The sequence below is a fragment of the Apiospora kogelbergensis genome (genome assembly GCF_038363985.1).
Source record: "Apiospora kogelbergensis strain CBS 113332 chromosome Unknown utg000007l_segment0_segment0, whole genome shotgun sequence".
Lineage (NCBI taxonomy): Eukaryota > Fungi > Ascomycota > Sordariomycetes > Amphisphaeriales > Apiosporaceae > Apiospora > Apiospora kogelbergensis.
This window is the reverse complement of record NW_027117424.1, coordinates 3,126,660-3,147,961: the sequence shown is the minus strand read 5'-3', so window position 1 is coordinate 3,147,961 and position 21,302 is coordinate 3,126,660. Positions and strand designations below refer to the sequence as shown.

Here is a 21,302-nt window from a genome sequence, read left to right as displayed (position 1 = left end):
ATGGGCGACGATCATATACCGACTCGGGCAGCATCTGGCCAATGCAAGACATAGCCTCCACGAAGACCCAGTCATAATGAGTCTCGCCTTCCAGAGCCCAGACAGGCAAGACGATGTACTCGCCCGTTGTTCACTTATGTCGATGTCAGCTCACCAGGGCTGAGCTGAAATTAAGCTTAGCACTTTGTTTCGTCTGATAGCTTCGGCCAAATCAAAAATGCCTGCTGGACAAGCTTACATCCCAGTCGGCCATCGAGTGGTGCGGGCGGGTTCGGACGATTGTGGCCGACTGCCGAGAGCCTATGCAGGTACGGTGCATTAAACAGGACTATCATCTACAAATAATGCCTGCCAGCCTTACGTTTACCGGAGCCGGATCGTCGAAAAGGGGGCCCATAAACTGGGTCGGATCCCGGCTGACGTTCCGTCCTGTCCACTGATCGGCAGGGTCGGGACTAAAAATCGAAGATCCCGCAGATAACTTGTGGCCCTCGTGCCATCAACGCGCAGCAATAAGACCCTTTGTTTCTGGTCAGGAGAGCAATTAAATGACGGCATTATTGGCCATTGGCATCGAATATCGCAATCCTCCCCCTTTCGCCCAGGAGACTCGTCCCCCCCTTTCCTGCCCTGATCAGTTCTTCTTCTTCAGCGCTCCACCGTCCACCGTCAGCTCCTCGCCCGTCACGAAACCCGCATCCATCAGGTACTCGACCGCCTGCACGATGTCCCGCGGGCGCCCCGCGCGGTTGGCCGGGTGGTCCGCCACGTCCTTGCCCTCGACCTGGTGCTCCCACTCGCGGCCGGCCTCGTCGCCCGCGCGGCACTCGTGCCCGGCCTTGATGCGCCCGGGCGCCACGAGGTTGACGCGCACCCCCAGCGCGCCAGCGAGATGGCCATGCTGTGCATCAGCCCCAGGAGCCCCGCCTTGGTCGCCGCGTACCCCTCCTGGTTCGGGTCCGACTGGTGCGCCCGGAACGACCCGATGTGCACGATGCAGGGCCCCGCGTCCGACTTCACGTCGGCGGCCACGGCGTCCGTCGCCTTGGTGCTCGCCGAGTCGATGGACGCCGCGCGCTTCATGTACGGCAGGCAGGCCTGCGACACGACGAAGGGCGCCGTCAGGTTCGTCTCGACGTAGGCTTGCCACTCGGCCAGCGTGTCCGGGTCTTCCATCGTCTTGTCGTCGCGCCACCGCGGGCTCGCGATGCCGCCGTTGTTGATCAACAGGTCGATGCGGCCGTCGCCGAAGAACTCGGCCGCCTTCTCGATCGACCGTCGGATCGCCTCGGGGTCGCGCAGGTCACACACTGCGTATCCAACCCTTTTTTCCCCGCCCGCGCCCGACGATGATGAGAACCTTTCTAGGTGGGTTTCGATACAGTACTTCAGCTCGTCTTCCTGGATGTCCAGCAAGAAGACGCGGTTGCCTTTTTCGAGAAGATTCCTTGACAGGCTGCGGCCAATTCCCTGAGCCGCTCCCGAGACAATGATGTGGCGGGATTGTTTCATGATCACATAAATGGCAAAGTTTATGCTGAAGAACGAAGCGGATTATTTGAAGAGTCTAATCTCGGCTTGGGGGTCAAATGCTTTTGAAGAAACCCGATGTTCAGTCTAGGCAACGTCCACGTTAAGTAGCCCTCGGATGCTTTCATGTGTGGTCACCATGACGTCGGGACAGGTGTCTGGAAGCACACGGCCAATAAGGTTGCCCCTCGTCTAATCTCGATCAAACGGTCTCGTTCCCGTAGGTAGGTGTTGGTTGATACTTTAAGCATGTCATTGTGCATGAATCAATTATGCTGCAGCGGGTAAGCTTTGCGGCTCGGGCACCACCATGCAGCCAAGCCCCTGAGTTACTCCTAATTGGCAATCTAACTGTAGACCCCAAATGTGCTAGCTTATCATTGCCAACCTATCGTCACGAATAATTGAAGTTATCACGCAGGCGCGCAGGTTTTACTTTTATCTCATCATTATTACTATAGATTACAACTGCTATAGTTGGTTCGTAATTCGCTCCCTACAAGCACTCATTCCTCATTGAAATGGCCAAGGCGGCTAAATATTCAACCTGTCATAGAACCATAAACATATAGCCTACTCCAAGACCCTTTTACAGGGCCTAGGACCAGACTAACAGCTACCAAACCGCGCCTATTTGCCAGCACGGTAGTTCTTCCAGTAGCTGTTAATGCGGGCGTTCTGGCCGGCGGTGAACTCCTCGTAGCAAGTGTCGTAGGTGTAGTCCATGTAGTTGTGGATGGGGTCAACACCACCTCCGGAGCAGGTATCACGGCCAGTGGGGCATCCAGAAGCGGCGCTCGCCTCGGGGGAGTGTCAGAGACGTAGTCACCCTGTCCGCTGCAGCCGCCCTGGAAGGTGTGGTAGAGACCGAACCAGTGGCCGGCCTCGTGGACCGAGGTCAGACCAAGGTTGAAGTTGGTCAGGGAGCCGCCGGGGACGGTGCCCGAGGCGACGACGACGCCGTCCAGGTGGAAGTTGGACTGGCCCGGGCCGGACTCGTCGGGGAAGGTGGCGAAGCCCAGGATGCTGCCCATGTCCTTGACCAGGTAGAGGTTCAAGTCGGCGTACTGCAAAGAACGTGTTAGTCATGAAAGAGTCGCCGGGTCAGGTTGGTTGGTGGACTACTTACGTTGCCCTTGCGGAGCGCCTTCTTCATCGGCTCCTCGGCGGAGCCGTAGGCGTTGGTGGCCCAGTTGCTGTTGACGGTGAAGTCGGTACCGGCCAGAGTGAACTGGTACCCGTACGGGGCGTACGCCTTGTTCATGGCCGAGATCTGGCCAGAAACATCGGAGGTCTAATCAAGCATCAAAGCCATCAGTGGTTTGCTCACCAAAGGGGAACCAAGGTGGATAGAGGAGAACGTACGGAGAGATAGCCACCGCTCTTGGACTGCGACGAGGCAACGACGTGGACGTAGACCTTGACGGTGGTCGTGGCGGCGACGCGGAAGGACTCGTTGCCGGTGAGGGCAAGAGCAGCCTCCTCGGTGGCGAACTGCTTCGACTGCTCGATGTGGGCGTCGGTAGGGTCGTGGGTACCGCAGGCGCGGACGATGTCCTCAGCGATGACGCCGGTAGCCGCGAGGGCACCGAGAACAATGGCCTTGAACTGCATAGCGAATAGAAGTAGATAGAGCGAGAGTGATAGAAGTCTTGAAAAGATTGGACTAATCTATTCAGCTGATGCTTGTTGGGACCGGTTGTTGCTGAGTGCCTGGGTCTATCCGGTTGGAAGAGGGCGATCACTTCCGCCTTATATAGAACATCAGACGAACCCATATCATATCATATCATAGCATGAACGTCTATTCCTCCTTGGTTGCTATATCGAACTATTGTGCTGTGGGTATGAGGATCCATCTTGATTCGGTATACTGCCGAAAGAGGAAGGTTCGATAGCCGCTCTGTGTCCTAGGGCCGGGAGCTAGAATCTGGGGCTTCATCTTCGGAGCCTCTAGCCTATCCTATCCACAGGTCTAGGGCAGGGAGCCAACCTTCCTCTTACGTGCGAGTGCAGCCGCCCACGAACAACTGGAACGGAGTGGCGGCTCATTCCATTGGATGATGTGCTTGGAAAACAATCTTCCGTAGGCAGGAACTGCCTTGGTCAGGCCCCGATCGGGTAACATTGCATGATTCAGGGGCGTCGGATAGCGCAGTGTCGGAAAGCGCAAGTAAAGTGCATTCTCGGAGACCGGAGGGACAGGCAGACAGGGGCAAGGCCCATGACGCATGAGGGCCCTTGCTGGGGATGATGCTGGCCGATGTTCGCTCGTCTATCTTATCTTTGACGTGCTCGGCTTTAATGCAGGCTTGGCGCGTCCCTGCCGGGGTGGAGTGTGTGGGGTTTGCGCGCTTCTTACTCGCCCGCCAGCCGCTTGGCAAGCCGCGAACGGGGTCGACTGGGCGTGGTGCCTTATCACTACCGACCAATGTGGCATGTGCCATCTCGCACAGAAGCTTGATACCTACCGCTCCGGGAAGGTGGAAACCGGCGCCGTCTCCTCCCTCAAATGTCTTAGCACGCATGCGCTGGGAGGTGTGTCTCGTGATGTTTGTCATTGTGTTGTTGTTTGCCATCATGTCTCCCTTCCTCTGCCGGGCCGATTGCGCATGGTCTCGAGGTCTGGTTGGAAATGGCACTCAACACACCAGAGAGCCATCGTGTCTTCTCAAGTGGGAGATGGAAATCGGACGATGTTGTCGGCGACGATGATGGCATGTTGCAGGTGTCAGGAATGCAATACGGCCGGGACGAACAAGGATTCAACAATTAAGGTTAAATGCCACTCTGGGCGCCCAGGAATTGGGGGCGGGGCTGTTGTGTATGTACGCATGTACGTATTTGTACGCATGTACGTGCAGAGGTACATTTCTCGCCAACTGCCACCTCGCCAGGCGGGGTAATAAACATATTGATCATTCTTCATCGGTTTCAACTTCTGCAGTAATTAAATGGAAATTAGCTTGACACGTGACAACGTATCCTTTTCTAAATGGCTACTTTTCACCCATTCGATACCATTGTCAGCTCTGCCAAGATTTATAAACAAGGAAGACACCTCAAGCTGTCGACTGGGGGTTAATTGCTTTAGCACGGGTCGATGGTAAACCGTGGGAGTGCCGCGTTCGCAGTTTCGTACGCTCGCAGGAGCCCCTGAACAGAGGCGCTGCCGGCAACAGCGCCCTTGGATTATCAGACTGAAGCCTGATGCTTTCCTAGTCCTCTATGTTGACATAAGTATCTGATGTAATCTATTTTCGATTACCTTCAATACCCAAACACCTGTTTTGTAGATAAGAAAGGGGTAAGTTAAAACTTCGACTATATATGTAATTAACCTTCTTCTTATTCTTTCCATTTCTGTCTATTCTTTCTTATATACCCAATATGTAGTTGTGCATCGCAGCCGGGTTAGGGACAGGATCCCGCCTGGGTTCTCGCCACGTGTATTTGGTCAAGACTTCCCCCTCTTCATCCGTGATTTCGCTAAAACCTGTACATCGTATCCCGATCCATCTACTAAATCGGCACTTAATAATCACCTGTTTGAAGCATGAAGATTCATAAACAATATCTAGGTACTTAGGGCTCAAGTACATTGTCTCAATAACTTCCCGTATACTCGATCGCCATCATCCAGTCGCAACTATGACTTCTTCTATGAGACTTCCCCCAGATATCCGCAACAACATTCTTCGCCGTGTTCTTCTGCCATAGCGCCCGGTTCCGAGAGACCGAGTGGATGAAACTCATCAAGTACCGTTTCACGACGTGAAAATTCCTAGCTGGATACAAGCAGACAAAATCTTTTGAGCTGCATATCATAAATTCAGTCCGCCGCCACCGTATGATACGGACAAGCCGACAGCTGTGTATAGAGACCCAAGACGTCCCGAAGCTACTTCCCGATAAGGGCCGGTGGTGCGAAGTCAGTATCATGTTTCTGGGGGAAAAGTAGCTGTGGGTGACCTACATCCATGCCCCGCCCCGTGGCGCGATCTTGGAACAGCTCAATGTTAATATCCTCCTCACCGGCTCAATGCGGGGTGTAGTGAGGTTACAGAGACCCAAAAGGCCGCAGGGCTTTGAATGGGTGAAGCGTAAAGTCAAGGATTACTTTCTGAAGCTGGACAATGTGCGTTGATGATGAAAGGAATGCTACCCATTTTAGGACGGTATTTTTCCCCATGGAAACTATTCTATTCCGATCAACGTGCGTCTCGAAATGCCTGTTTCCATCTTGTCATTGAAATTATGTTTCCGCACCATCCTCGGATATCTCATCTGTCGGCCTTTCGGCCCATGCGAGCCTGTCGTCGGCTGGTGGGCAGGACCCCCAGCTCCACTCAGGCTCAAGATCCGTCAAGATGGTGTCTATAAATACGGGGCCAAGATCTCTTGGAGAGGAATCACGCCGATATGGCCCCAAACGGAAATTACATCAGCTAATTTCGGGAGTTGTTGTTCATCAACGCTACTTAAAGACCCCTTGCTGCCCGCCCATCGCACCATGGTAACTCAATTAAGAGGATTGCAGTTGTCTCTGGGTGATAAATAGTATCAACTGCAGAATACTACTCCTTCAATCACCATGACTTCCACAGTATTGTCGGAATTCGCTGGTTATACCGCGTCAAGTTCTGGCCCACTCACGACCACCTTCACCGCCGATCCCTCCTGTGCCACGACCGCTAGAATCAATCCAATTGCGCAAGTCGGAACCATGCTTGGCAGCCCGGACGATTGTGCCATCACCAAGGTAAACCTCTTTGGGTGCTACCCCAGCAGCCAAAGGTGAGCTCGCTGGCCAGCGAGAATCTGATGGGCCCTGGTTACTTTCCCCAGGCGTGGCATGCCCCTCGGGATTGACCACGGCCGGCACCATGGCCCGCGCCACTGGGGCCAAGGGGGAAGGTAAACCGGGCGTTTGGGAAGGCACCGGCGGCCTGATAGGCGAAGAGTTGTGGCCGAAGGATTCTGATTTCCCCGGCATGGTGCCTTGGTTGGAGGTGTATCGCCAGATCATGGCGCCCGAGGAAACTCTAGCCATTTGCTGCCCCAGGTAGGTGTTTTTAATCAAACCCATGAAACCCTTCCAACCTCCCAGTATCCGTTCAACCTTAGCTTGGTTCATAACTAACACCCACGTTATCACGCACCACAAATACACCAAGGCTGATCAGGATTTCCTTCATTAGGGCATTATTAGTGGCTACGAGAATAAAGGCGTCAACGGCGACTGCCATTCGTCTATCGGCCCGTTGACAGCCCTCAAGGGCTGGAGCGGCAACGTGTGTTTGGGCGGCACATACGTTCATCCCACGTCTTACGCGACGCCCTCTATGGTTGTTAGCGGCAGCATCACGACCGAGGTCATTTCGGCCGTGACCACTGGCGACGTGGCTGCGGCGGCTACCACGTGGGAGTCGTATGCAACGACCTCGCTGTCCAGCTGGTTCGAGCCCACGGAGATCGCCGCCATGACGGTTTCGTCGGTAGTCATCGGGGTCCCGCTCATCCACAAGGCGTCCGACGTGAAGAATGCGGCGACTGAACCGTTGCCGAGCCTAGCCCTGCTCCCTCTCGCGACGGTGCTTTGCAGTATGTTGGGTGGTGCGCGGCTGCTTTTTCGATAGGCAAGAAGAAACCGGTGAAGGTGATGGTGAAGTACTGACATTGTATGCTAATTCAGCTGAAGAGTAGAAGCTAGATGACGCGTATTGGAAACACTTTAGGTACGAAATATGGGGAATCTGAATTAAATGACACAATTCGACTATGTCGTATATGGGAGGGCGTGCTGGCCGTCGACATTGCGACGATACCCACGTGTAATCGACGGTACCAGGATATCATATATGTATTAATGAGCAAAGAGGTTAGTTTGGAGTGATGGAACGATGCACAGAAGATGCGAGAGGAAGAAAAATGGTTGAAAGGACGAGTTCGCCTGTTTGCAGACGACAGGGTTGATGTCGGTACGGTGAACCGAGAGAAACAATGGGGGTGAAACCAAAATACGAGAACCATTACGACTTCAAAACTGGAACAGCCCAGAAAAAACACGATGAGGGCTAATTAAAGCGAGCCTTTGAAGCCCGACGCTTTGGTATTTCGTGGGGGAATGCCAGAGCCAGAAACAAACGCTTTGGGCATGCAGTGAACAAATATGATGCTCGCCTCACCACCAATCAATGGGATCGTCAACCGTAGCCACGGTACTTGAAGAGCGCCCCTATCCACTTCACTTCACCGATCATAAAAAACATACCAGGCCAAAAGCTTGAGTGATTGCCTGCCACCTTGCAGCCACGAATTCAACTGGCGTCACGCACATTCAATTTCGTCATCCCATTTCTTCTTCCTACTTCTCTTTTTGTTGTTTGTCATTTGTTTTGCCGCTGCGTTGCTGCAGCTGCGCGACCCGAAGTACGCCCGCATCCGTAACGTGGGACATACAACCTCAAGCCGAAACGAAACGGTCCAACTCACCTCAACGCCAGGTAACCCACCGCCAAGATCGAAATCTCTTTGTGTCGTGTCTGAGGCGCTCGGCTTCCTCACCGTCTTTTTTTCTCTCCCTCATTTGTTTCAGCCACCGAATGAATATACCAAGCAGCCAAAACCTGAGCTGCTCGCCCCGGCTTCCAACATGCCGCCCAACTGGCAGCCCCAAGACCATGACCACTTCTACGAAATGGGCCACGTCTCACAGCCCGCGCCGCCGCCCTCGGGCTTCCACGCGGTCAAGAATGTGTGGTACGCCCGCACCCGCGCCCACGTTACGCAATACCGCCGCTTTTACAGCATCATCGCCGGCCTCACCGTCTGCGCCATCATCGCCTTCACGCTGCTGGGCGTGCTGCTCCCGCGCTCACTCCATTCGGGTGGTGGTGGAGATAATAACTCAGAGTATGCCATCATCCATCGCCCGCTCCTGGCGACTCTTAATTCTCCACTACCATTATCTTTCAAAGGCATTTACTGACCAGGGGTGCCCTAGCAACAGCTCAACTTCCCCAACGCAACCAAGCACCACAGGTACTTCTTCGGCGTCGCCCACATCCAGCGGCAAGCCGTCGACATCGAGTCCCGCCGGCGACGGGTCAGGCTCCTGTGACCCCGCTGGCTTCACGGACAAAGTCAGCATGGTCGCCGACTTCGACCCGTCGGTGCCGTCGCCACAGTTCAAGATTGTGCCCGCAAAGGACGCCGCTGGGTGCTGCAAGCAGTGCTACGGGCTGTCGCCGCAGCACTGCAACGGCTGGGGATATATCGGGTCTATGTGTACCGTCCTCTACGACTACCCGGGCGAAGGCGAGGACGACAAGTGCCCCAAGGGGTATCCTGACATAAGCATCCAGCCGGGCGGGAAGGAAGGGGACATGGGAGGCAACGGGCCTTGCGCGTCGAAAAGTAGCTAGCTGGGAGCCAGCGTTGCGGGGAGTGTTGTGAAGAGAGTGTTGCGCGGCGACAGAAATGGAAGACAGTGGCGGCGACGAGGAGATCGTCCCCGCAACCATACTATATGTGACCAAGAAGTCATTTGTCATCGAAACCAGGCCATCTTAGCGACGGACATGCTGCTGTCGCGCAAAGCGAAGGATGGCCACATGACAACACCAGTTGTCCCCACGAATTTGAGATACCCTAGAATAAAGCGAAATAGCCTTCGTCGGTTGAAATACGGACGACTCTCCACTTGAGTCCTTGGATGATGTACATATATAGGCATCAATGGAAATGAAGAAGACAAGTAAGAGCAGGTGATAACCATGCCTCTTTGATAGCATATTTCAGTACGTCATGGGTGTTTTGCTGTAGAAGCTGTCTCATCACTCTTCTTCCAGCTTTGCATACCACGCTTGTTATCCCGAGGATATATCAAAAAATACAAAAACATACAACACCGAGGATTCCCAGGTCGTCACCGACCCTAGTACTAATTCGGCTCTCTGCTGCTTATATATGGGAGAGCGGACGGGATCCCTAGTATTCAGCAGGATGTGGTCGTATGTGTCAATTCTTACTCGCATAACATCTTATAATGCAAGCTATAACATATATGACGCCCCCGCCGATTGATCCGACGATAGCATTCCCCAACCAGACCTCATCAGAATTCTTTAAAGCCTCTTCCGCTCGATCGACCTCCGGGCCCGCAATCAAATGCAGTGTGCCGTTGTCCCAAATTACGCCTATGACTGATATGAGGCAGCAGCCTGCCGCCGTCCCCAATATCTTCCAACCAGAACCTGACATTATCTTCATCACGCCCTCTTTCGCACTTCCTCCACCCCGGCCTCATCAACAAGGATCGACGTGCATAAAACGGTATAAGCTACCCCTTTTGAAGGGGAAGAGCAGCAATTGCGGTACTAGGTGTCGAAGCACCACCGTGACGATTTGGGTCTTGATGCCGATGCTCATATACATGCGCGTGCGCAGACGCGCAGAGTAGTGCCGTACCTGGCTTGCAATGCCGAAAGCACGGGGGGCGGACGCGGATGGCGTGGGCGGTAGATTATCTGGCGGCAGCGGCCGCCAGTTTGGACGATGGACGATGGTTTTCGCGAGATGGGTGCATACCATGTTGGCAAACAGGTCGATGAACGTCTCCGGGAGAATGTGCGGCTCCGTTGCGTCGAAGAGTCGTCAATAGACAGTCAGTACTATGTGGCCAAAGCAGATGGTGGGGATTCTTTCCATCAACAGTCGTTCCTGACTCGCCATGTCCATGGGGAGTTGGACACATAGGGGTTCAGGCGACATAATTGGGAAAATATAGATGGGCCAGAAACCCTTTCGCAGCTGAAATTGATTAGAGTTACGAAAAGGGCAAAAACGGATGTCGACAACGTGGAGGTCTTGTCGAATTTATCTCTGGTAATGTTTCACCAGACAAGAGAGAGGGAACAAGGCAGGCAGGCCTCTGTATATAGGGTGCCCTGGATCATCGGGGAAAGGAAGTTGCTATAAGGTTGCCTCAGCCGATTTGAGTTTATTTAAAAGAGTTCTCAAGGTATAAGGCATAATATCTACTTGGTTGTGTCCTTCGATTTAAAGAGTTGCATTTATAAGGTTTCGTTTCTATTGGGCTTATACGTTGACATTGAACCTAAGAGGAATAAAGGCTGAAGAAAGGGCAGCAACGTCCGGTCTTTCCTTTTGCTTGCAACCCAAGCATTAGCATCATCACCATGATTGTAAGGAGAACGCAGATGCTGCCTTCTCGTTAAATGGTCTTAAGTGATACTTGTGTCATGCATACCCTCGATCTTAGTACATCACGTTGTTTCTACATGGTGTTGAAGCACACTTCACTCGAATAGCCTATGAGATATCAACATGTCCACCAATAATGCTGCCGCCGCCATGACTTCCCCTGTCTACATACATAACCTGTCTCATTGAATAGACAGCATTCACTTCCATGATTCTTGTCTACAGCGATTTGGTATGTCGTAACTCTAGAGGTCCATGCTTTAACCGAATTGCTTAAACTCCTCTCTGTTTATTCCACGAATGCGATAAATTACTGCAACTAATCTAAGATACTTCCGTGATAGCCATTAACCTCTAGTTTGAGCAAACATGCATTGACTTTCCATCTTTAATCAGAGAATAGGTGATCCAGAAACGGAAGTAAAACCCCTCTGCAATGCGGCCAAGGAATTTCGTGGGTTGCAGCGAAAATACCGACCCACAGAGCTGCAGCCGGCGCAAACTTTCAGCGAAAGATACAAAGCCTTCAGATTTGCCAGAGGAACCAATCGGAACAAAAGATGGCAGTGACTAGAGCTTACCTGCGTGGAATACCCTCACTTCAACTAACATATTTTCGCTGCTTACTGTGAGGCTTCCCCTAAAGAGTACACAGCTCGCCATGAGGTCCGTGCCGTCGAAGGAGCTGTGCTAGCATCCCCAACACGAATACGAGCGGCTTGGATCGGGTATCCAAGTTCCGTCTCGGACCATTTGTCTGTCAGTCGGGGCCGGCCCAACCACAAGCCATCCTTTATTCTTTTCTATATAAGTATCTGCATAGTCCGGACTTCCCAAGTACAACCACTCCAGTTCAAGTCCCCCCTGTTTTCCGCATCATAAGAGTTCAAGTTGCCCTTGAACACAACATTGCAATGGCGCCGCAGAAGCCCAAATACGAATTTGGAGGCCCGTAAGTGACTGAGCCAACCGTTCCTCCCGGCCTTCCTCCTGATAGCTCGTGTTTAGCATTGGTGCCGCTGCCATTATATGTGGCCTGCCGATCCTTCTTAACGTCTTCTACTTCACATGCAACGACGAGACTGGCTGTCCAGTCCCAATCTTGCTTGATCCCCGGAACTTAACCTGGGAGACCCTTAAATCGCAGATCCCTTGGCCACAGGATGGACTCTGGGGTTTCGCGAGCTGGGAGGTATCCGGCTGGGTTTTGGCCTACTACATGCTCAGCCTGGTCCTCTACGTCGCCCTCCCGGGACACGAACTTTATGGGACCAAACTGAAGCAGTCGGGCCAGCCGCTCAAGTACCGACTCAATTGTGCGTACATCTTTCCTAACTTCAGGAGTATTATCCAAGAGTACTAATGGGGAGTCTACAGCCTTCTCTGCCTCCGTGGTCCAACTACTCGCTTGCGCCATTGGCACTTATTTTCAAGGCGCCAACTTCGTCGTCTGGACTTTCATCTCGGAGAATTACCTCCAGCTCCTTACCGCCAACTTCATTCTTTCGTGGTTGATATCTATATACGTCTACATCGCGAGCTTCAGTGTAGACCCAGCCAAGCCCGACCCTACCCTCCGCGAGCTGGCTGAGGGCGGACACACTGGAAACATCATCTACGACTTCTACATCGGGCGGGAGCTCAACCCGCGATTCACGCTGCCAATCTTTGGTGAAATCGACGTGAAGACCTGGTTGGAGATGCGCCCGGGCTTGACGGGCTGGATCTTACTAGATCTCGCCTTCGTCGCCAAGCAGTACCGCACCTACGGATTCGTGAGCGACAGCATCTTGTTCACCGCAATGTTTCAGATGTACTACGTGCTCGAGGGTCAGTACTTCGAGAGCGGCCTGCTGAGTATGATGGACATCACCACGGACGGTCTAGGCTTCATGTTGGTCTTCGGCGATATCGTCTGGGTACCGTTTCTCTACTCGACCCAGTGCCGCTACCTGTCCGTCTACCCAGTGCATCTCGGCCCCATGGGGGTCATTGCCGTGACCGCTATCTTTGCGTTGGGGTTGTACATTTTCCGCGCGGCCAACTCCCAGAAGCTCCGCTTCCGTACCCAGCCTGATCACCCGTCCGTAAAGGACCTGCCCTATATCCAGACCAAGCGCGGAACCCGTCTGCTGACCGGCGGCTGGTGGGGCATGTCGCGCCACATGAACTACCTGGGCGACTGGACACAGTCATTGCCGTTCAGTTTGCCGACGGCGTTGGCTGGTTATCTCATTCTTCCATCGGATACAGACCAGGCTGCACCCGGAGTTATCTCCATGCTCGACGGCCGGGCTGTGGTTCAGGGGCCTGCCAAGGGCTACGGAATGGTCTTCACCTACTTCTATGTTCTGTATTTCGGTACCTTGCTCATGCATCGAGAGGGCCGGGATGACGTTGCTTGTGCGGAGAAGTACGGAGAGGACTGGGAAAAGTACAAGAAGGTTGTTCGATGGAAGATTGTGCCTGGTATATATTGATCATGGTGCATCATTGGCTCAGAAAGCCTATTAGAAGGCTAATGTTCTCTAAGGGTGACCTGTAACCTATGAACCTTACAATAAATAGAGTTGGGTTATCTTGCAGCCTGCAACGCAGGAACCCTCAGAGAAATGAGCAATATATTAATCATGATGGTGTCCACCATCCTTGGTCGTTTTTTCCTTTTCATTTTTCGTTACCCTTTGGTTCCTGGTAATATCTTATTTTACAGGCTGTTAATCAGTTGTCTGAACTACGATGGCCGGATTTGAAGATATTCCCAATCGACCTATTCTTTAGTTGCTAGGCCAATGCAACTCCACCCCTGAATACAAACGCATCATCGAAGGCAGGTTTCAGGACTTTCTCAACAATTCAGTCAGTTTCATCAAGAGTTGGCCTTCGAGTCTCCCCGAGCTAGCCGCTCTAGCCGATATATTCGATGAAGCAGACCTCCTCGTCGGGAGGGTACGCGTAAAGCACTGGGACACAATGGTCCACCAAGCAAACGACCCACGTTGGAGCATTAGGCGCGAGCCAGTTCCGTCAAGACTGGGTACCGAGGAGCACTACTTGATACAAGAAGGGCTACTCTGCTACGATCTGTACTGCTGGCTCTTCTACCACAGGGATCAGGGACTCGCCTTTGCCATACGATATCGCAACCAATTCGAAATCTTCCGATTGCATCACCCAAACTTCTTCTCTGCGATCCAATTCACCTATAACATACATTGGAATAACCTTTTGGAAGTGCTAAGTATGGAGGGTCCACCTGGACAGTGTCATGAGAACATGCCGCTTCTCAGGACAGCCTCATCGGCCGAAAAACACGACTACTTTCGCTTTCTTACTTCCTTAGGGATCCATTTCGAATCCTCTTTTTCGATGTAATTGATTGAATACCCCAACCCACGGCAAAGAAGCTCAAGTCCGGACTGATGTCTACAGCGCAAGCCGCCAGCGCCGCCACATCGATCCAACTTACGCGGAGCGTCGCCTATGCTGACATTTTCTCAAGTCGTGTCGCGCCGATTTTCACATGCAACGGAAATTAAGGAGGTCTCACAAGCCGTGCCTCCTGGGACCCATTTGGTTGCCGTGGTCCTTCCGATTACGTAGCAAACACAAATCCAGGGGCATATTGTGATGCCCTCAGAATGGATACACTGGGGGAAATGGCGCGTGGTACAGAGCGGCAAGCATGTATAACCCTGTACACTTCGGCAATTACCTAGGAGTAACGCAGGCAATTTCTCGCGAGCAACCGTGGTAGAGGGACGAATCCCAATCCCTCTCATCTTATGTGCGTTTTCGATCGACTCCTGTCCGTTGTGTTTTGCTCCTTTCTTCAACTCTCCGGGGCCTCTCCCACCTGTCACTCGCTCAAACTTGAGTATCTTCGGGTCACTTTCTCTCTCTGTTGGTTAATTACACGTATCATTGCGAACTCGCTCTTACTACCTCAATCATTCAACCGTTTATGCCACAGTCAAGCAACTGTTTAGGCCATAGCGAGCAACACTACCCACGAGACGACACATCAAGAAAAAACTAAGACAGACGTTCACTATGGCAGACAAGTATACCCTCCTCGGCTGCTATGTCGACAACAGGACCAATCGCACCCTGCCGGTGCAGCCCGTGCCGGCCTACCGCACCAACTGCGCCCAGGTCTGCCACGACTTCTGCAACACACCTCAGCTCCAGGCCATGTTCTTCGGCCTCGAGTACGGCACCGAGTGCTGGTGCGGCACCAAAGGCAACCACGACAACAGCACCTTCCAGCTCGCCGCCTCGCCCGACGAGTGCAGCTACAAGTGTCCCGCGGACCCCACCGAGTCGTGCGGCGGCGACTTTCGGCTGAGCTTGTACAGCATCCGCGACCCGACCCCGGTCGATCTCCCCACGTCACCGCCGGGCGTTCCTCCTCCGGGGGGCCGTCTTCTTCTTCGACGGTGCCTGGCGGAGGGGACGGCGGTCCGAGTCCGACTGGTACCCCAGGTGCGCAAGACGGGGGCGGCGGTGTGTCACGGTCCCTTAGCGGAGGGCAGATCGCTGGGATCAGCGTGGCAACCTTTATCATCGTAGGTCTCGCGGCCGCCTTGGTCATCTTCTTGATGCGGCGGCGAAAGCGGCGGGGAGGGGGAAGTGGACGTCGGCTCGCCAGAACAGGAGCCGTGGATCCGCCGTCGGCGTCGGGGGCCGGGGGGCGCTCAGATGGCCGCAGCCGGTGGGGCAGCCGCAGGAGCAGCTGGGGGTAATAGTAGCAATAACAGCCGTGAGGGTCGTGGGGAAGCGCCGGGGCCGTGGGAAGTAGCAGCAATAAGGCAATGGCGAGCCACCACCGAGAAGGAGAAGTCGGGGGAGCGGGAAGAGGAGCCACGGCGTCCGTCGATGGGGAGTCTCTTGTCGCGGGTGCCCCTTATCACCACCATCATCACGACGAGCTTCCGGGATACCAGTCGGCGGCGAGATGAGACACGAGTTGAAAGATATGCAGGTAAGTCAGTGATTCATGGTGTTTACTCCCAACCCCTGGATTGATTCAGATAATCCCCAAAGACGAGGCTAACAGAATGTTCTCAAACCCAGTACTCGCTCCGTTATGCAACCCAACGTCGTTGGACTTAGGTATCAGTGAAACAAAGGGCTATTTCTATCATTCGGCGAGGGATCAGTTATATGCATCAGTTGTAATGGTTTGTGAATTAATTACTCAAAATGTCCCTAATATCGACCAACCCAAACTCCATAGTATCGTTATATATCATCATCCCTTCTACCCCAATGAAAATTCTTGGAGTCATAGTTCGTCACATCATGAGCTCATCTTATCTCAATGTCTCCCGTCTCAATAATAACCCCCCCTCGACCCCCGTCGCGACTCTCTCCTGACATGACGCGCCTCCTGGGAAGCGTAGTAGGCCGCAGGCGGTGCCGCGGGGCTGCGGCCACGACTGGCGACGCGAGTGGTCTCGTAGTAGCCCGACGCCGGTCGCACCGTCGAGACCTGGCGGACCTCGACCGACTTGCGGCGTGGGCTGCGGCCGTGGCTATGATGGTGGTGGTGGTGGTGGTGACCGCTGTGGCGGGACCGCGAGCGGTGCAGGTGTGTCTCTTGTCGGTATGCGTAAGAGGGGGAACTGCGTCGCGGCGGCGGGTCATCCTTGGCGCCGAAGGTGTAGCCCCAGATGCCCGGCTTGCCCAGATTGAGGCACGAGCGCAGGATCCAGCAGAGCAGCAGGAAGCCGACGATGGAGCCGATGACGATGCCGGCGATAGCGCCGCCCGACAGGTCGTGGTGCTCTTCGGTCTCGACGTCGGTGGTGATGATGGTGGCCGTGGCTTGTCGCGGGCGAAGGGCGCGAGTCAGGAGCGACGGGAGGGTCCGCGTGGGCGTCAGCGCCGGCAGCGGGTTGACGAATGGCGCCATTGCTTCCCCGGCTGAACAATAGAGCCCAGAGGGGTTTTGGATTCCTTCCTTTTTGAGAAACTCGGGTTGATGGGATTGGCTGTAGTTGGGTAGACCAAGACTGGATGACCACCGAATGGCTCCTGCGTCTGCGCTAATACCACGATGCTCCGGCAGTGTTTTTTTGACTTTCAGAATCGCCCAGCCATCAGGAGAAAGCCAAATTCAACCTCGAATTCCAAGGCGGGCTCTACCGACTTTATCTACTTGGGCAGTCTGGCCTTATGCAGGTGCGGACGAATGGCGTGCATGACATGACGGGTCTCCGAGTCAAGGTCGGCATACGGAGGCTGGGAAACAGCCCGAAGACTTGCACACAATCGGCTACTCTTGGATGTTATTGCGACTCCAAATCAAGGACGCTGCAGGCGCTGGCGCGGCTTCAATGCGAGTCCAGCCTTCCAGCCAAGCTGCACCCCCTGCAACCTCTCCAATCGACAAGGGGGTCTCCCCGATCCAGCGCCTGGAGGGGACTAGCCTCACCGACGGGCCGGACCAAGACATCCACCGCGATGATGTAAGTGCCTTGATTTACAGGTAATAATGTAGGTTAACTCAATTGAAAAGAAAGAAATGGGCGTAGACATTCCCTGCCTTGATCTTGGTAAAAGGCCGGGACTGCCAGTCGTTAGGGAGTGGGGCCATCCGTCTACCTACTCAAATACTGGTTTCTCTCGCAACACTCAATCGTCTGACCATGAGACCGCCGTTCCGAGGAGGCCCCAATACGCCGCTCAAAATACTTGCTCGCATATGCCGGTGATTGCTATTTGTCGCATCCACACAAGTGCGAATTCCAACCCCGCCTCGGCGGACCCATCGACCTAATTGTCAAAGTGAGGCGGGACGACGAGCCCGGATGTTGGCAAAGGCTTTTTTTTTTTTTTTTTTCCGCCGATGTCCTCGGGCCTAGAGAACCGAATGGACCTCTCGGGGCCACCTCCGCACTTTCAGGCAACGCTCGCGGGCGGGTCATCAAGAGGCTATCGGCAGCGATGCCAACCACGAGATGAGTTCCGTCGATGCCCCTAATGGCTCTGTGTCTCGTGGCTGTCGCTAGATGCTAGAAATACATCGATCCATCATCTCGTATAATATGCACCAGCACCCAAGATGTAGCCGAGCCTGGGGGCACATACCCTCCCCATGATGTATGGAGGGCGCACGATCTCGACATTTGGTTCTCTAAAAACGACATATAGCTTTCACACCTCTTGGTCTCATTTCATTCTGACATGATGCGTCCAATAGAAGGGTGAAGCAAGCCGTCGCTTAGTCCTACCGAAAGTAAGCATGGACGCGGGTGAACAAACACGGTGCAAGGTACGCATTCGTGCCTGACGTTACACAGCTATCGTGAGCACGGTGATTGGTCGTTGGTTCTTTGAAGCTGAAAAAGCTGAATGACACCTGCATACACCCGCTGGACCCGACATGCCGATTCTTCCTTTCCCCTCTACCCTGTCAAGGCGCGCGTATTAAGCACCAGAGGCAGCTGGCCAGCCTGACTATTCTTACTCAGCTTACCTGCTTACTTATTGTCCGGCACCTATAGCTTCAGCCACTATTTTGGCGGGATTTCTACCAATCGCAGGGACGCGGCCTTTCGGCACCGGGTGCCTCCTCGTATCTGCTCTGCTCCACTAGCCTCAAGCCCACTTTCCAACGGCTTCTCGCAGCCACCACCGCTAACGGTTTTTTCCCTCTTTGACGGGAGAGATACGGATGCGCATCGACGCTTGTCGTAAGACTCCGGCACAATCCGCGTCACTCTCTCGTATTGCCCTTGCATTAGGCTTAGGCTCCCGTCGACTGGCGTGGGCTGACAAGCTGGGTTGAATACGCTGTTGGGTTGGTCTGCAGTATGATGTAGGGCTGTGCCGGAGAATCTTGGGTCATGTGCAAACAGACAAAGTGCAATTAGGTCAGTTCCTTCTATAAAACCCAGACGTATCTCCCTCTCGACGGCATTCCTACAACGCTGTCTTTCGTCCTCAACCTCAGAAGCACACTACTTAACTATCACCATCTTACTTCGCACTTTGATCCATCCAGCAAATCATATCCCAAAAACATGAAGACCTCGTTCCTCCTCACTCTCCTGCCCGCCGCGGCCGTGGTCTTGGCCGCACCCAACAACTACGCTCGGCAAGGCGGACCTGAAGAGCCACCGTCCACTGTCACCATCTCCACGACAGCGCAGCCTCCCTCGAGCACCACCACTCCGGGCTCCGAGCTGCCTTGTCCCACCAACCCGCCGCTCTGCGCCTCCAAATTGGACGGCCACCTCGTCTGCATGGCCGGCGGCGTCTGGTGCCGCTACACCGACGCCAACGCGCACTGGACCCCAGGCTTCTACCCCGTCAACTACGCAGGGCCTTGCCCTCCTTGCCTGCCCTCCTGGTAATTAGGTGGAAGGGATGAGGGTTGCACACTCTGATAGAAAGTTGTGTATCTTATGTTGATGAAATATGATAATTACGAAGGAATAAGAAAGGGGTTGGGAGTCGAAGGGCAAGGGGCGGACAGCAAAGGGAGGAGTTTGGCGCATGGGCTATTGGGCCAAGGGGCAAGGGTTAGATATATTATTGTTTGCTAGTGGGAAATGATCGATCCCTGGTTAAAGCTGAAAATAGAACTGGATAATACCTATAATTTACTAGGATTAATTAAGATATTGATCAATCCAACATGTACACAGCTAAGACAGTGGTTTTCACCGCCACCTTCAAGCGAATATTGGCAACCAACATCAATGTGGCTGTGCCTCTGTTCGACATCCGCCAGAATTTCACGAGCGCTTTAAGTTTCAAGGTTAGTTACTCTGTAGCATCTGTGGATATTGTTGTGAGATTTATTTTGCGGATTGTGTATAGATAGTCATGAATTTGTACATATTGACATGGATATGGAGTTTATAAAAAATGTCGCCATCAGTGTCACTGACTCTACAAATAACGGAGTACAGAATATGTTATCGACTAGATACACTTGCTTGACTAGACCTCTGGCCAGCTTCTTTCTTTAAAATATTTCAAAACTTAATGAACATTCACTTAAAAATTTGCAACCAAAGGGAAACAGGAGAAGTTTTTACATATTTTCACATGAGTACTGAAGCAGTGACGTGAACAGTATATACAAAATCTTAATTGCAGAGATCTATGATCATGTATGTAATTCATCAATAGTTATTGATTGTGATCGGGGTATTGGAATGAGATCTCCTTTCGGGTGGAAAAAGAACTTGAAGTCATTAATCGCCAGGGGGTCTAGACGCACTGGCTGTACCAGTCGTTAGCGGCCTTGCAGGTACCCTGGGCACAGGCGGTCGGCCCATTCCAGTTCATGCCACCGCACTGTCCGTACATGGTAGCCTTAGCACCGACATCGCCGGCGGGGGCAGCAGGCGCAGCAGGCGCAGCAGGCGCAGCGGGTGCAGCAGAAGACGCAGCGGGCGCGGCAGGGGCGTCAGACACAGGGGCAGCGGCATCGTCGCTCTTGCCACTGCTGGCACCATCGGTCCAGACGGCCGGGCCGGGCATGATGTAAGGGGCGGGGTTGCTGGTCCACTTGTTGTAGGCGATGCCCGGGTCGGCGGCCTTGTACATGCCCGGGATCTTAACCAGGGGGCCGGGGTTGCCTCCGCCAGGACCCTCAACCTTGAGCTGGGCGCACTCCATATAGAACTGCGCCTTGTTGACGTGGCTCTCGTGGATAGCGATGTGCTCGACGCGCACCAGGTATTCACCGGCCGGGATGGTCTTGGGCATGGTGAATTCGATACGGTCCTTCTGCCACGTGCACCAGCTGGCGTCGGTGTTGGCCTTTCCGCCGTTGCAGAGGCCGGTCTCCATGACCTTGAACCAGTCGCCTATTCCATTATATTAGTCAGGTTTCGTGTATGCGAAGGTAACATATGGAGATAACATACCTGATCCATCGTAGCTGCTCACAGAGCCCGGGGCTTTGGACATGTAGACGAAACCGGGGCCGGGATGCTCGATGTTCTCGTTGAACCAGAGCTTGAACCCAACCTTGTCACCGGCCTTGACGGTGTAAGTCTGGGCGGAGCCGGCCTTAGCGCCCTTGTTGCAACGCAGGTCGGGGGAGTCAATGACCTCGTTGGGGAAGGAGGGCATGTACGAGTTGCTGTTCTGGCGGATGTAGGTGAAATCCTTGCCCTGGGGGGTGCCGTTGACGATCAGCTGGCTGAAGATGTAGTGGGCCTCGGTGACGAGGGGAGCCGCTGCGAGGAGCAGGCCGCTCAGAGCGGAAGTGGTCTTCATGGTGGACGGCTTGGATGGGAGTTGGAGCTTGTGTTTTGGTGTTGGTACTTTTGAAAGTTGGCAGTGAATATGCCGAAGGGAATGAATGTGGTGAATTTGCTAAGGAACGAATGTCGAGGGTAGGATGCAGCAAATGCCGTGACGAGAAAGGCATATTGGAAGTGTTCCTGGCGAGGATTGCCGGTAGTTATATACAATTACCGGATCAGTATACATGACCCCAGAATCCTCTTGTCCCATTTCTACAGGTATTCGGTTCTGGTTCGTGACGCCCCGTTGCTCCAGGGTCTGGCACAGTG

At 53.7% G+C, this 21,302-nt stretch overlaps 10 protein-coding genes across 10 annotated transcripts; 4 read left to right on the top strand and 6 right to left on the bottom strand.

Annotated features, from left to right (window-relative positions):
* Window positions 1-634: 634 nt before the first annotated feature.
* Window positions 635-1,512, bottom strand: PG998_011385 (Short chain alcohol dehydrogenase; the record flags this gene model as incomplete). Its single annotated transcript, XM_066878201.1, has 2 exons — window positions 635-901; window positions 928-1,512. 2 exons carry the CDS (start codon window positions 1,510-1,512, stop codon window positions 635-637), a joined length of 852 nt encoding a protein of 283 aa, XP_066727255.1.
* Window positions 1,513-2,160: 648 nt separating this feature from the next.
* Window positions 2,161-3,144, bottom strand: PG998_011384 (Extracellular metalloprotease; the record flags this gene model as incomplete). The annotated part of the gene is made up of 4 exons (XM_066878200.1): window positions 2,161-2,282; window positions 2,360-2,597; window positions 2,660-2,824; window positions 2,896-3,144. The coding sequence occupies 4 exons, from the start codon at window positions 3,142-3,144 to the stop codon at window positions 2,161-2,163; spliced, it is 774 nt and encodes a 257-aa protein (XP_066727254.1).
* Window positions 3,145-3,578: 434 nt separating this feature from the next.
* On the bottom strand, window positions 3,579-4,091 carry PG998_011383 (uncharacterized protein; the record flags this gene model as incomplete). Its single annotated transcript, XM_066878199.1, has 1 exon — window positions 3,579-4,091. One exon carries the CDS (start codon window positions 4,089-4,091, stop codon window positions 3,579-3,581), a length of 513 nt encoding a protein of 170 aa, XP_066727253.1.
* Window positions 4,092-5,785: 1,694 nt separating this feature from the next.
* On the bottom strand, window positions 5,786-7,210 carry PG998_011382 (uncharacterized protein; the record flags this gene model as incomplete). The annotated part of the gene is made up of 4 exons (XM_066878198.1): window positions 5,786-5,907; window positions 6,187-6,586; window positions 6,693-6,783; window positions 6,864-7,210. 4 exons carry the CDS (start codon window positions 7,208-7,210, stop codon window positions 5,786-5,788), a joined length of 960 nt encoding a protein of 319 aa, XP_066727252.1.
* A 975-nt stretch (window positions 7,211-8,185) lies between these two features.
* Window positions 8,186-8,957, top strand: PG998_011381 (uncharacterized protein; the record flags this gene model as incomplete). The annotated part of the gene is made up of 2 exons (XM_066878197.1): window positions 8,186-8,445; window positions 8,537-8,957. 2 exons carry the CDS (start codon window positions 8,186-8,188, stop codon window positions 8,955-8,957), a joined length of 681 nt encoding a protein of 226 aa, XP_066727251.1.
* Window positions 8,958-11,419: 2,462 nt separating this feature from the next.
* Window positions 11,420-13,238, top strand: PG998_011380 (ergosterol biosynthesis ERG4/ERG24; the record flags this gene model as incomplete). The annotated part of the gene is made up of 4 exons (XM_066878196.1): window positions 11,420-11,424; window positions 11,582-11,710; window positions 11,767-12,074; window positions 12,136-13,238. The coding sequence occupies 4 exons, from the start codon at window positions 11,420-11,422 to the stop codon at window positions 13,236-13,238; spliced, it is 1,545 nt and encodes a 514-aa protein (XP_066727250.1).
* A 1,573-nt stretch (window positions 13,239-14,811) lies between these two features.
* PG998_011379 (uncharacterized protein) lies at window positions 14,812-15,330 on the top strand (the record flags this gene model as incomplete). Its single annotated transcript, XM_066878195.1, has 1 exon — window positions 14,812-15,330. The coding sequence occupies one exon, from the start codon at window positions 14,812-14,814 to the stop codon at window positions 15,328-15,330; it is 519 nt and encodes a 172-aa protein (XP_066727249.1).
* Window positions 15,331-16,093: 763 nt separating this feature from the next.
* PG998_011378 (uncharacterized protein) lies at window positions 16,094-16,675 on the bottom strand (the record flags this gene model as incomplete). Its single annotated transcript, XM_066878194.1, has 1 exon — window positions 16,094-16,675. The coding sequence occupies one exon, from the start codon at window positions 16,673-16,675 to the stop codon at window positions 16,094-16,096; it is 582 nt and encodes a 193-aa protein (XP_066727248.1).
* Window positions 16,676-18,788: 2,113 nt separating this feature from the next.
* PG998_011377 (uncharacterized protein) lies at window positions 18,789-19,121 on the top strand (the record flags this gene model as incomplete). Its single annotated transcript, XM_066878193.1, has 1 exon — window positions 18,789-19,121. The coding sequence occupies one exon, from the start codon at window positions 18,789-18,791 to the stop codon at window positions 19,119-19,121; it is 333 nt and encodes a 110-aa protein (XP_066727247.1).
* An 865-nt stretch (window positions 19,122-19,986) lies between these two features.
* On the bottom strand, window positions 19,987-21,003 carry PG998_011376 (uncharacterized protein; the record flags this gene model as incomplete). Its single annotated transcript, XM_066878192.1, has 2 exons — window positions 19,987-20,588; window positions 20,649-21,003. The coding sequence occupies 2 exons, from the start codon at window positions 21,001-21,003 to the stop codon at window positions 19,987-19,989; spliced, it is 957 nt and encodes a 318-aa protein (XP_066727246.1).
* Between the last annotated feature and the right edge of the window lie 299 nt (window positions 21,004-21,302).